General features: G+C 51.7%; 1 protein-coding gene across 1 annotated transcript in view; it reads right to left on the bottom strand.

Annotated features, from left to right (window-relative positions):
- Nucleotides 1-14,679, bottom strand: part of cacna1ia (calcium voltage-gated channel subunit alpha1 Ia) — a 229,704-nt gene that overhangs the window by 23,102 nt on the left and 191,923 nt on the right. Inside the window, 4 exon segments of the mRNA XM_072492567.1 lie at nt 858-1,004; nt 2,804-3,142; nt 6,801-6,922; nt 8,530-8,608. Of these exon segments, the coding sequence (XP_072348668.1) occupies nt 858-1,004; nt 2,804-3,142; nt 6,801-6,922; nt 8,530-8,608 (687 nt within the window).

The raw sequence follows: 14,679 nt of genomic DNA, 5'->3' as shown, positions 1-14,679 counted from the left end.
AGGTTAGTTGGATTGGCCGCGCTAATTTGTCCTGAGTGTCCAAAAAGGTTGGGTGGCGTTACTGGGTTACGGGGATAGGGTGGAGGTATGGGCTTGGGTAAGGTGCTCTTTCCGAGGGCCGGTTCAGACTCGATGGGCCGAATGGCCTCCTTCTGCACTGTAAATTCTATGGCTACATTTTTAGGGTTATGGAGAAATGGGGCTAATTGAGGCAGCTCTTTTAAGGATAAATTGCCTCCTCCTGGGCCCTATTGTTTGCCGATTCTACAAAACGGGTTTAGTCACAAAAGAGTGTTTGACAGCATTGAAAACGTGTCAAAGTTTTACAGCCGATATTCTGAAAATGGGTGGATGGCGGGCTCTATAATTAACCGGCATGCTGTTCAGAACGATTCTAACCTCCACTGCGCACATTACCATCTCAGGTGGTCCTAGTTGGAGCGGATAGGAGGAAGTTGGCAGTTTGTGATGGAGATCGGAGAAGACTGAGAAGCAAGGACAAGATTCTTTTTGCACCAGTCCAACGATGTGCAGGTTAGGTGGATTGGCCATGATAAATTGCCCCTTAGTGTCCAATGGTTAGGTTGGGTTCTGGGGTTACGGGGAGAGGGCGTGGGAGTGGGCCTAGGTCGGGTGCTCTTTCGGAGGGTTAGTGCAGACTCGATGGGCCGAATGACCTCCTTCTGCACTGTAGGGATTCTATGATTTTACTATTGGACAATACGCAGGCAGTTGACACACCTCTAGTGAGACAATTACAGTACATTGGAATGTCTCCCAAACAGTGCAGTACGGGAAGATTGGCGTTTTTTCTGTTAATCCCCTATGATTAAAGATACGAAGGAGAATCTGCTAACCTCTTGCTTGTCGTGTTGACAGTTCCGACAGTTGGGCGAAGAGGTGTAATGGTGGAAGATCGATCCGGAGAGATTGTCAATCATTAATAGCTCATTCTCGAAAGTATCTCGTATGATGAGTGAGACGCTGTCTAACCACAGACTCTCCTGCAGTGTCACACACAGAAAGACATAAAACAATCCTTCCAGTCAGACAGGACAACCATCTATCCATTATAATTCTGTCCGCTTCTGTAAATACAGGAGTCGGGATTCTCTGATCCTGGGGCTAAGTGTTGACGCCATTGTAAACGCCGGAGCGGTTTACGTCGGCATCAACAGGCCCCTAGGATCAGCGATCCTGCGCCGCACAGGGGGCCAGCACGGCACTGGGGCGCCTCACGCTGTTCCAGCTGCCGATACGGGCGCTTCAGAACGGGCGCCTCGGGCCGCGTATGCACGCTACGGTCGGCGCGAGTTCGCGCATGCGCATGGGTTGCCTTCTCCGCGCCGGCCCCGACGCAGCATGGTGGAGAACTACAGGGGCCCGGCGCGGAGGAACCCCCACCAGGATAAGCCCACCCACTGATCGGTAGGCCCCAATCGTGGGCCAGACTGCCGTGGAGGCCCCGCCCGGGTCAGATCCCCCTCCCCCCCCCCCCCCCACCAGGCTGCCCCGTGCAACATGAACGCCGAGATCTCGCTGGGTAGGGCCACATGTGAATGGCGCCGGTGGGACTCGGCCTATCTCGGTGGGCACTTGGCCCATCGCGCGCGGGGAATCGCCGTGGAGGGGGGGGGTTGCGTAGAGCCATCCACGCCAGCGCCAGTGGCGTCAATTCTCCGATCACTGGAGAATCGGCGAACCGGTGTCGGGGCGGCGTCATGTGAACCGCGCCTTGAGGGGCTAGGCCCGCGCCGGACTGATTTCCGCACCGCCAGCTGGCGGGAAAGGCCTTTGGTGCCCCGCCAGCTGGTGCAAAACTGACTTTGCCGGGCGGCGCATGCGCGGGAGCGTCAGCGGCCGCTCACGGCATCCCCGCGCATGCACAGTGGAGGGGGTCTTTTCCGCCTCCGCCAAGGTGGAGACCGTGGCGAAGGTGGAAGAAAAAGAGTGCCCCCACGGCACAGGCCCGCCCGCGGATCGGTGGGCCCCGATCGTGGGCCAGGCCACCGTGGGGGCACCCCCCCGGGGCCAGATCGCCCCGCGCCCCCACCAGGACCCCGGAGCCCGCCCACGCCGCCATGTCCCGCCGTCCCAAAGGTGGTTCAATCCACGCCGGCTGACGTGGGTTGACAGCGGCGGGACTTCGGCCCATCGCGGACCGGAAAATCGCCGGGGGATTCCCGCCGACCGGCGCGATTCCCGCCCCCGCCGAATCTCCGGTGGCGGAGAATTCGCGACACGGCGGGGGCGGGATTCACGCCGGCCCCCGGCGATTCTCCGACCCGGTGGGGGGTCGGAGAATCGTGCCCAAGGTGGTGATGTTAGTGAGTAAAAATGAACAACTGTTCCTCATTTTTGCTCATGGACCAGCCTGACACGGGATGTGGGCGTCGCTGGTTAGGCCGGTATTTACTGCCCATCCCTAATTGCCCCTTGAGAAGGTGGTGGTGAGCCACCTTCTTGAACCCGCTGCAGTCTATGTGATGTAGGTACACAAACAGTGCTGTTAGGGAGGCTATATTTCCAAGTCAGGATGGTGAGTGACTTGGAGGGGAACCTCCAGGTGGTGGGGATCCCCATGTGTCTGCTGCCCTTGTCCTTCTAGCTGGTAGTGGTCGTGGGTTTGGAAGGTGCTGCCTGAGGAGCCTCGGTGAGTTGCTGCAGTGGATCTTACAGATGGTACACACGGCTGCCACTGTGCGTCACAGGCGGAGGGAGGGAATGGGGTGCCAGTCGAGTGGGCTGCTTTCTCCTGGCTGGTGTCGGGTGTTTTGAGTGTTGTCGGTGAATGTTTGATTACCTGCGCAGGCGAGATGTGTTTCGCAGGATCTGGCTTCTCTCCTTTCTTCTTATTCCCTTTGTGGCCATTGTCCGCCCCACTGCCAGTCCCGGGGCCCGGCACGCTCAATGGCTGGCAGCACAGGCCCTGTGCAAGCTCCATCTCTATCTCAGCGTCCAATTCGGCATCTTCCTGTGCCTCTTTGTTGCTGTCATCTAGATGCTTCATGAGGACCGCGACCACCACGTTGATCAGCACGAACTGGGCCGTCAGCACAAAGCTGACAAAGTACAGGGGTGAGATGAGCTGGAGGTTACTGAAGCATCCTCGGTCATCGTTCGAACAATCGCGGAGTGTGTCCTGGGTGAAGAAAGAGTGGTTACAAGACTGACCCTGGCATCTGTATAAGACCCTGGGACATCACAAAGTCACTTCACAGTCAATGAGGTACTTTCTGAAACACAGACACTGTTGAGACGTGGGGACTGCAGCAGCCAGCACCGCACAGGAAGATCTCACAAACAGCCATTATCATAAATGATCAGATTATCTGTTTTTTGGAGTGAATATTTGTTTCAAGGCACAGGGAGAAGTCCACTGCGCTTTTTTGAAATAGCGCCCAAGAAATATATTACCAGGTCGGGAAAGGAGTCCACACCGAGCAGAACAGGTTGGGTCGAAGGAAAAAGGTTCAGTGCAACAGAACAAGAGAACAGAGCAGTTATTCGACTACAAGAGCCAGCTCACAGGTCATGGCCCCCCAGTTTTATACAGGATGTAGAACGGAGTGCCCCGTCCCTCAAGCGGGGGAGTGTGTTATTTGGGAATATCAATCCTCCAGTCTCAGAAGTGTCCCATGACCTGTTTAACCCCAGGTTATGACAGAATATTTACCTCTGTTTGAAAGGGCAGGTCTGGGCCCTGGCTAGCACAGACACTACGGCCTGAATGGCCACCTTCAGTGCTGGAAGCATTCTGTGATTCTGTTTAATGCTTCCTCTGGATCTAGGCACCTCTGACAGTGAGGCACTCCCTCGGTCTCCGTTCCCCCGGCCATATGGTGGCCACACCCCATGGAATCGTGCTTCCCCTATTTGGTGATGGGCGGCTGAGGGGGGGGGGGGAAGGCAGCTACATTTGGCCGATGTCCATCTTAATGGAAGCTCCTGGTTTCAATGCTGTGATTACAATCTGCTGTCGACGTTCACAGTCTAGCTCACAGAGGGAGGAGGGTTTAGCTGCACTGTTATCAGTACGTCTCGGTGGAGTGGCGTGCGCCAGTGGAATAACGCCTTCGATCGGATTTTACAGTAATTCGTGACAAACATCCTCTCACTTGCTCGTCAGGGGTGGCCCAGTGGGTCGCACTCGTGTCTCTGTGTCAGACGGTTCTGGGTTCTGAGTAGGAATGTGCTGACACTGCCAGTGCAGTACTGAGGGAGTGCTGCGCTGCCGAAAGTGCCGCCTTTTGGACAGGACATCAAACCAAGGCCCTATCTGCCCTTCTCCGGTGGGAGTGATAGATCCCATGGCCACTATTTTGAGGAAGAGCTAGGGGAGTCCTCCCTGGTGACCAGGCCCAGCATTTAAAATTGAGCTAATTTCCCGACTATTATCTCGGTTGCCTCTCGTGCCATGCACAAAGTGGTTGCCACACATATAAGAGTGACTCAATGGCTGTGAAGCCTCCTGAGGAGGGGTTAGGAGCAATGTAAATGCAAAGTTATTTCTCTCACAGGATCCCGCATTTTATTGTTTTTTTCTATAACTGGGGCTCTGTGAACCTTGTCCATGACGCAGGACCAGCATCAACGGGCAATCCCGGAAGCGGAGATTCCAGCCGGGACACGGATACACACCGAGCACAGCCTGTGGCCAGCTTTGAAACTCCTCTCACTACTCTCCTGAAAGGAAGGAGGTCACACGACAACAACCTGCATTGACATAGCACCTTTGACACAGTGGAACGTCACACAGGAGTGAGGAGCAAGCGAAGAATTAACACCAAGCCACGCATGGGGACATTAAGGCAGAATGATTAAAAATGGGAGAGGCCGGGATTGGGGGAAAGCAGGAGGACAGACGTTCCAGAGCTATCGGAAAGATTTTCCCTCGAAATGGGACCCCACTCTCTCTCTGTCTGATGCTTCCCACTGGCATTCCGGGCCCCTCCCTCTAACGTGCAAAATCCAAATATTTAGTCAGGATAATGGGCGGAGTGTAGAACTCGCAGTCGCCCCCTGTGGGATGTATGAGGCCCCCGTCCCGCCAGAATGACGGCGCAAACCACACCCACTCATTTCTTTCTGGCAAGGAGGCTCAAGATTCCGTGAGGGAAGATGGGCGGGACTCCCCGTTCCTCGACGCCGATATCGTAATCGGCGATCGGGCGGAGAATCCCTTCCGACGCACAAATCGGGGGCAGCGCCGGTTTGACGCCAGTTTACTGACCTCCGCCCTCTCCGAAATGGCGTCATCACGTCGTGCGCCGCGTCGGAACGGCGTTGGTGCATTCGCTGAAGGTTCCCGACCTCGCGGGGGACGTGTGGTGTCAGCGGGCGGGAACCCGGCGTAGCGGCCGCGGACTGTGTCTAGCGCCGCCACAGTCGGCCGGGGTCCGTGCTGCTGGCCGGGTGGGGGGGGGGGGGCTTCCGTGAGGGCTGGGGGGATTGGTGGGAAGTGGCCAGGGAGGCACTATTTGGCAGGTCGGATCCGCGCATCGCCGGCGCCGTGTTGTACGGCGCGACCGCTGCATGCACGGCCACGGACCCGGCAATTCTCCAGCGTGGGAGCCGGGGGTTTTATTCGGCGTGACTGCGGGCCCCTCACTGGTCGCAGGAGCTGCTGTTCTCTCCTATTAACCCCCAACCACTCACGGCCTAAAGGATCCCCTGAACCACCTTGCGAGTCTGTGCTATTTAGCTTGAGAGCTTCCCCCAGTTGCCCAGCTCACTGAGTGGGGCTGGAGTTCTGCCCTTTCAATGTGCGACTGTGGAATACCGAACTGCTCAAATCAATCCTCAACTTCTAGACACCCTGATAGTGATGGGCTAGATCCAGGCACTGTGAGTGTTAAAGGTGACAATTTTTCTTTTTATTTAATAACCTGTTTGTACCAATGTCTGTGCTCAAACACCACAAAGATAAATTTTGTACCCACATGTTTTGTTTTGATATGAGGTCTAAGCTCACTAAGATCACATGGCTGGGAAAGTGATCATACACACCTACACGCAAAACATGCACACATCACATGTGCACACTCATGAAGGGGCGCACATACATACTCCCACCGAGACACACACGCACACACACACACAGGCACACAGATATGCACACACATGCACACGCAGGCACACACACGCAGGCACACAGATGCACACATGCACATCCAGGCACACACACGCAGGCACACAGACGCACACCCAGGCACACAGACGCACACACACACACGCAGGCACACACACGCACACATGCACACCCAGGCACACACACGCAGGCACACACAAGCACACATGCACACCCAGGCACACAGGCGCACACACACACACACCTATGCAGACACACAGACACACACATGCAGGCACACACATGCAGGCACACAGTTACACACACATATGCAGGCACACAGGCGACACGCAGGCACACAGACGCACACATGCACACAGACACACACACACGCAGGCACACAGACGCATACACATGCACAGCCAGGTGCACACACATGGACACACACGTACACATATGCAGACACACAGATACACACATGCAGGCACACAGATGCACACATATGCAGCACACACACACACATGCAGGCACACACACGCAGGTACACAGATGCACACACACACGCACACAAAGTTAGTACAGGCTTTTCAGTACAATGGTTTTCAAATAATCCCACCCAATGGTGTTGGGCCTTGGCAGGATTCCAGCAATTGCAATCCCACCAGGAGACCCTGCTGCATCTTCCCCATCAGCCCATCTACAAGTAAGAAATAAACTCCAAGCTTTCTACCTTCATTATCCCATTCCAGTTGTCTCCAGTTGACACTTGGAACAGCGTCAGGAACGCCATGCCGAAATTTTCGAAGGTGGCATGACGGCTCATTCCCTCACAGGGATGGTCCACGTCACAAACTGGGAAACAAAGGGAAAGAGTCAAAGCCAAAGGAAAGTCTGTCACTGGATAGAATTGGCGTCGGTTCCACCATTCAGCATCTGCGGTGCGAAGCCACGGGGAGGCTGTTATTCCCTGAGGAGGACTCCCAGCGAACGCAGCTGCCAATTGGGAATGTCGAAAGCTGCTCGCTAATTCCCACACAAAACGAGGCAACATGAGGCTGGGTGTGGAGGCCAGACTGGGTGGGGATGGAGTTTCCCTGCCCTGAGACCATAACTATTCGGTGTAGGACCAGGAGCAGGCCATTCGGCCCATCGAGTCTACTCCACCATTGAATTAGATCACGACTGATCTGATGTGATAATCCTCAACTCCACTTATCCCCATCACCCTCGATTCCCTTACCAATTAAAAATCTCTCTCGGCCTTGAACATACTTAACAACCCAGCCTCGACAGCACTCTGCGGTAAAGAATTCCACAGATTCATTCCGCTCTGAGAGAAAAAATTCCTCCTCATCTCTGCCTTAAATGGGTGACCCCCTTACTGAGATGATGCCCTCTGGTCCTAGACTCTCTCACAAGGAGAAATAACCTCTCCGCATCAACCCTGTCAAACCCCCCGAGAATCCGATATGTCTCAATCAGGTCGCCTCTCATTCTTCTAAACTCCAGTGAGCACAGGCCCAACCTACTCAACCTGTCCTCAAAAGAAAATCCCTCACTACCCGGGATCAACCGACTGAACCTTCTCTGCAGTGCCTCCAATGTTGGGACATCTTCCCTTCGATAAGGAGACCAAAACTGTTCACAGTATTCTAGCTGTGGTCCAACTAGTGCTTTGTATAGTTTTATCTGCACTTCCCTATTTTTATACACCATTCCCTGTGAAATAAAGGCCAACATTCCATTTGCGTTCCCAATTACCCGCTGAACATGCCTGCTAGCTTTTTGTGATTTAGACACGAGGACCCCCAAATCCCTTAATTGTGACATCAGCACCGATTCCTGAGGCGCCCCACCAGCTACAGGTCACCATCCTGAAAATACCCCTCTTATCCCAACTCTCTGTCTTCTATCAGTTAGCCAATCCTCTCTATCCCTGCTAATATACCACCCCCAATACCATCTAATAATAATAATCTTCATTATTGTCACAAGTCGGCTTACATTAGCACTGCAATGAGGTGCCTGTGAAAATCCCCTCGTCGCCACACTCCGGCGCCTGTTCGGGTACACAGAGGGAGAATTCAGAATGTCCAATTCATCTAACAGCACGTCTTTCGGGACTTGTGGGAGGAAACCGGAGCGCCCGGAGGGAACCCACGCAGACACTGGGAGAACGTGCAAACTCCGCACAGACAGTGACCCAGTGGGGAATCGAACCTGGGACCTTGGCGCTGTGAAGCAACAGTGCTAACCACTGTGCTTTGGTACCTTATCGAACAAGAGATGTAACCTAACCATTCTTGGTCACGTCACTCAGTGCCAGCCCACTCCCTGACTCCAGTTTCTCAACTTGTCAACGGCAGGATTCTGAACTCACGAGTTCCTGATTGTTGGACCGGTACCAAAACCACGCGACGATTGTACCAATTGATCGAAAGCTTCAAACCGTCACTTACTCAATCTGCCAAACAGCTCGACTCCCAGTGCCGCATAAATGAAGAAAAGGAGCATGAAGAGCAGGCCAAGGTTCCCCACCTGCAGGAAGCACACAGAGGAGATTAATTCTGGCTGGTTTGAACAGGAGTTGAGAGAGAGGTGTTGCCAGCGAGCGGAGCGTATTGTTGACCTTTCTCCAGAAGCGACTGGTTCGAAAGGTCGAAAGAAAGTCACCGACATCAATGGCCTTAAAAATTCAAGACCAGACTGGGCGGTGCTCAGTGCGGCCTCGCCTCCCGGTACCAGGGTATTGGCGACACGAGCAGGGAGACTTTTAACTAAATGGGAAAAACAAACTCAAATTCCGCTACCTGGCTTTCAGGGTAGAGGCAACAGAAACTTAAAATGATAACTTAGTGCGGACAAAACACATCCATGTCTCGTCATCGCTACATGCAGTTCTCGCTAGATATCTATCTCCAGATAAGTTTGGGTATTTTTGCTACTTATTTGGTTGTTTGTCGATATAGCCTCTCTTCACTCTCTTTATCTGTCTGCCTGCTGTATGTCTTACTTCCTGTTTCTCCGTCAAAGTCTCTATCTGGCCTTTGCTCTCCCTGTCTGACTATCAAGACTTACATCTGGTGAGTGTGATTATTGATTCTACAGTAACCGAGTCCAAGTAGTCACACTCCTTCAAAAGTTGACAAATAAAGTGGATAATTGGAGCACATTCTGGGGAAGGTGGGACCTGTACAGACAGGACGGTTTGCACCTGAACCAGAGGGGCACCAATATCCTGGGAGGGAAATTTGCTACGGCTCTTCGGAGGGGGGGGGGGGGTTTAAACTAATTTGTCAGGGGGCTGGGAAAACGAGCTATAGTCCAGAAGCCAGTGTTGAGAGTAGTGAGGTACTGAGGAGGGTATCAAGGTCGCAGGAGTGTACCGGCAAAGGTGGGTTGAATTGAGTCTACTTCAACGCAAGGAGCATCCGGAATAAGGTAGGTGAACTTGGAGCGTGGATTGGTACTTGGGACTCCGATGTTGTGGCCATTACGGAGACATGGTTAGAACAGGGACAGGAATGGTTGTTGGAAGTTCCGGGGTATAGATGTTTCAGTAAGAGTAGGGAAGGTGGTAAAAGAGGTGGAGGAGTAGCATTGTTAATCAAGGATAGTTTAACGGCTGCAGAAAGGCATTTCGAAGGGGATCTGCCTACTGAGGTAATATGGGCCGAAGTTAGAAATAGGAAAGGAGCGGTCACATTGTTAGGAGTTTTCTATAGGCCCCCAAATAGTAATAGAGATGTGGAGGAAGAAATTGCAAAACAGATTATGGATAGGTGTGGAGGTCACAGGGTAGTTGTCATGGGTGACTTTAACTTTCCAAAAATTGATTGGAACCTCTATAGGTTGAACAGTTCGGGTGGGGCAGTTTTTATACAGAGTGTGCAGGAGGGTTTCCTGACACAATATGTGGATAGGCCGACAAGGGGGGGGGGGGCGCGGGCACATCGGATTTGGTACTGGGTAATGAACCGGGCCAAGTGTTAGATTTGTTTGTGGGAGAGCACTTTGGAGATAGTGACCACAATTTGGTGTCTTTCACTATTGCAATGGAGAGGGATAGGGCCATACAGCAGGGCAAGGTTTATAATTGGGGGAGGGGTAATTATGATGCGATTAGGCAAGAATTAGGGAGCATAAGATGGGAACAGAAACTGTCGGGGAAAGGCACAAATGAAAAGTGGAGCATGTTCAAGGAACAAATACTGCGTGTCCTTGATAGGCATGTCCCTGTCAGGCAGGGAGGAAAAGGCCGTGTGAGGGAACCATGGTTCACAAAAGAGGTTGAATGTCTTGTCAAGAGGAAAAAGGAAGAGTATGTAAGGATGAGAAAATAAGGTTCAGTAGGGTCGCTTGAGGGTTACAAGGTAGCAAGGAATGAGCTGAAAAAAGGGCTGAGGAGAGCTAGGAGGGGGCATGAGAAGTCCTTGGCAGGTCGGATCAAGGAAAACCACAAGGCTTTTTACTATTGTGAGAAATAAAAGAATGACCAGGGTGAGGGTAGGGCCGGTCAAGGACAGTAGTGGGAACTTGTGCATGGAGTCAGAAGAAATAGGAGCGACGTTGAATGAATACTTTTCTTCAGTGTTCACAAAGGAGAAGGGCCATGTTTTGAGGATGAGAGTGTGATTCAGGCGGGTAGGCTGGAGGAGGTAGATGTTCTGAGGAAGGATGTATTAGCAATTTTGAAAAACCTGAGGGTCGACAAGTCCCCTGGGCCAGATGGGATATATCCAAGGATTCTTTGGGAGGCAAGGGATGAGATTGCAGAGCCTTTGGCTTTGATCTTTGGGTCCTCGCTGTCCACAGGGATAGTGCCAGAGGACTGGAGAGTGGCGAATGTTGTTCCTCTGTTCAAGAAAGGGAATAGGAATGACCCTGGTAATTATAGGCCAGATAGTCTTACTTCGGTGGTCAGTAAGATAATGGAAAAGGTCCTGAAGGATAGGATTTATGACCATTTGGAAATATGCAGCTTAATCTGGGATAGTCAACACGGATTCGTGAAGGGTAGGTCTTGCCTCACAGATTTGATTGAATTCTTTGAGGAGGTAACTAAGTGTGTAGATGAAGGTAGAGCAGTTGATGTCATATACATGGAATTCAGTAAAGCATTTGATAAGGTTCCCCATGGTCGGCTCATGAAGAACGTAAGGAGGTGTGGGATAGAGGGAAATTTGGCCAATTGGATAAGTAACTGGCTATCACATAGAAAACAGAGGGTGGTGGTGGATGGAAAATGTTCAGACTGGAGACCAGTTACCAGCCGTGTACCACAGGGATCAGTGCTGGGTCCTCTGCTATTTGTGATTTTTATCAATGACTTGGAGGAGGGGCTGAAGGGCGGGTCAGTAAATTTTCTGATGACACCATGATTGGTGGAGTAGTGGATGAGGTGGAGGGCTGTTGTAGGCTGCAAAGAGACATTGAGAGGATGCAGAGCTGGGCCGGAAAATGGCAGATGGAGTTTAACCCTGATAAGTGTGAGGTGATTCATTTTTGTAGAAAAAATGTGAATGCGGATTACAGGGTCAACGGCAGAGTTCTGAGGAACAGAGAGATCTTGGGGTTCATGTCCACAGATCTCTGAAGGTGGCTCACTCAAGTGGATAGAGCCGTGAAGAAGGCTTTTAGTGTGTTAGCATTTATTAACAGTGGGCTTGAGTTTAAGAGCCGCGGGGTTATGCTGCAACTATACATGACCCTGGTGAGACCACATTTGGAGTATTATGTGCAGTTCTGGTCACCTCATTATAGGAAGGATGTGGAAGCATTGGAAAGGGTGCAAAGGATATTTACCAGGATGCTGCCTGGTTTGCAGGATAGGTCTTATGAGGAATGGTTGAGGGAGCTAGGGCTTTTCGCATTGGAGCGAAGGAGGATGAGAGGCGACTTAATAGAGATTTATAAGATAATGAGGGGGCTAGATAGAGTGGACGTTCAGAGACTATTTCCTCAGGTGGATGTAGCTGTTACAAGGAGGCATAACTATAAGATTCAGGGTGGGAGATATAGGAGGGATGTCCGAGGTAGGTTCTTTACTCAGAGAGTGGCTAGGGTGTGGAATGGACTGCCTGCTGTGATGGAGGAGTCGGACAGTTTCGGAACTTTCAAGCGGTTATTGGATAGGCACATGGAGCACACCAGAATGACAGGGAGTGGGATAGCTTGATCTTGGTTTCGGACAATGCTCAGCACAACATCGAGGGCCGAAGGGCCTGTTCTGTGCTGTACTGTTCTATGTTCTATAAATGTAAAACAGAACAAACACATGATCAGGGGCGGTGATGGGGACAGTGTAGAGGGAGCTTTACTCTGTATCTAACCCCGTGCTGTACCTGTCCTGGGAGTGTTTGATGGGGACAGTGTAGAGGGAGCTTTACTCTGTATCTAACCCTGTGCTGTACCTGTCCTTGGAGTGTTTGATGGGGACAGTGTAGAGGGAGCTTTACTCTGTATCTAACCCCATGCTGTACCTGTCCTGGGAGTGTTTGATGGGGACAGGGCAGAGGGAGCTTTACTCTGTATCCAACCCCGTGCTGTACCTGTCCTGGGAGTGTTTGATGGGGGTCGTCTAGACGGAGCTTTACTCTGTATCTAACCCTGTGCTGTACCTGTCCTGGAGTGTTTAATGGGGACAGTGTAGAGGGAGCTTTACTCTGCATCTAACCCCGTGCTGTACCTGTCCTGGAGTGTTTAATGCGGACAGTGTAGAGGGAGCTTTACTCTGTATCTAACCGCTTGCTGTACCTGTCCTGGGAGTGTTTGATGGGGACAGTGTAGAGGGAGCTTTACTCTGTATCTAACCCTGTGCTGTAGCTGTCTCGGGAGTGTTTGATGGGGACAGTGCAGAGTGAGTTTTACTCTGTATCTAACCCCGTGCTGTACGTGTCCTGGGAGTGTTTGATGGGGACAGTGCAGAGTGAGCTTTACTCTGTATCTAACCCCGTGCTGTACCTGTCCTGGGAGTGTTTGATGGGGAGAGTGTAGAGGGAGCTTTACTCTGTATCTAACCCTGTGCTGCACCTGTTCTGGGAGTGTTTGATGGAGACAGTGCAGAGTGAGCTTTACTCTGTTGCATCCCAGGTGCCAGGGTGCATGATGTCTCGGATCGTGTTTTCGGGATTCTTAAGGGGGAGGGGGAGCAGCCCCAAGTCGTAATCCACATAGGTACCAATGACATAGGTAGAAAAATGGATAGGGACGCAAGGCAGGAATTCAGGGAGCTAGGGTGGAAACATAGATCTAGGACAAACAGAGTTATTATCTCTGGGTTGTTACCCGTGCCACGTGCTAGCGAGACGAGGAATAGGGAGAGAGAGGAGTTGAACACGTGGCTACAGGGATGGTGCAGGAGGGAGGATTTCAGATTTCTGGATAATTGGGGCTCATTCTGGGGTCGGTGGGACCTCTACAAACGGGATGGTCTACACCTGGACCAGAGGGGTACCAATATCCTGGGGGGGAAATTTGCTAATGCTCTTCGGGAGGGTTTAAACTAGTTCAGCAGGGGCTTGGGAACCTGAATTGTAGCTCCAGTATACAGAGAGGTTGAGAGTAGTGAGGTCATGAGTAAGGTTTCAAAGTTGCAGGAGTGTACCGGCAGGCAGGAAGGTGGTTTAAAGTGTGTCTTCTTCAATGCCAGGAGCTTCCGGAATAAGGTGGGTAAACTTGGTACCTGGGACTTCGATGTTGTGGCCATTTCGGAGACATGGATAGAGCAGGTACAGGAATGGTTACTGCAGGTGCCGGGGTTTAGATATTTCAGTAAGCTCAGGGAAGGTGGTAAAAGAGGGGGCGAGGTGGCATTATTAGTCAAGGACAGTATTACGGTGACAGAAAGGACGTTTGATGAGGACTCGTCTACTGAGGTAGTATGGGCTGAGGTTAGAAACAGGAAAGGAGAGGTCACCCTGTTAGGGGCTTTCTATAGGCCTCCGAAAAGTTCCAGAGATGTAGAGGAAAGGATTGCAAAGATGATTCTGGATAGGAGCGAAAGAAACAGGGTAGTTGTTATGGGGGACTTAAACTTTCCAAATATTGACTGGAAACGCTATAGTTCGAGTACTTTAGATGGGTCTGTTTTTGTCCATTGTGTGCAGGAGGGTTTCCTGACACAGTATATAGATAGGCCAACGAGAGGTGAGGCCATATTGGATTTGGTACTGGGTAATGAACCAGGACAGGTGTTAGATTTGGAGGTAGGTGAGCACTTTGGTGATAGGGACCACAATTCGATTAAGTTTACTTTAGTGATGGAAAGGGATAGGTATATACCGCAGGGCAAGAGTTATATCTGGGGGAAAGGCAATTATAATGCGATGAGGAAAGACTTAGGATGCATCGCTTGGAGAGGAAAACTGCAGGGGATGGGCACAATGGAAATGTGGAGCGTGTCCTTGATAAGTATGTACCTGTCAGGCAGGGAGGAAGTGGTCGAGCGAGGGAACCGTGGTTTACTAAAGCAGTCAAAACACTTGTCAAGAGGAAGAAGGAGACTTATATAAAGATGAGACATGAAGGTTCAGTTAGGGCGCTCGAGAGTTACAAGTTAGCTAGGAAGGATCTAAAGAGATAGCTAAGATGAGCCAGGAGGGGACATG

Source organism: Scyliorhinus torazame, chromosome 29 (assembly GCF_047496885.1).
Source record: "Scyliorhinus torazame isolate Kashiwa2021f chromosome 29, sScyTor2.1, whole genome shotgun sequence".
NCBI classification, from domain to species: Eukaryota; Metazoa; Chordata; class Chondrichthyes; order Carcharhiniformes; family Scyliorhinidae; genus Scyliorhinus; species Scyliorhinus torazame.
Note: the sequence above shows the minus strand (reverse complement) of the source record. Positions and strands in the feature narration are given on the sequence as shown.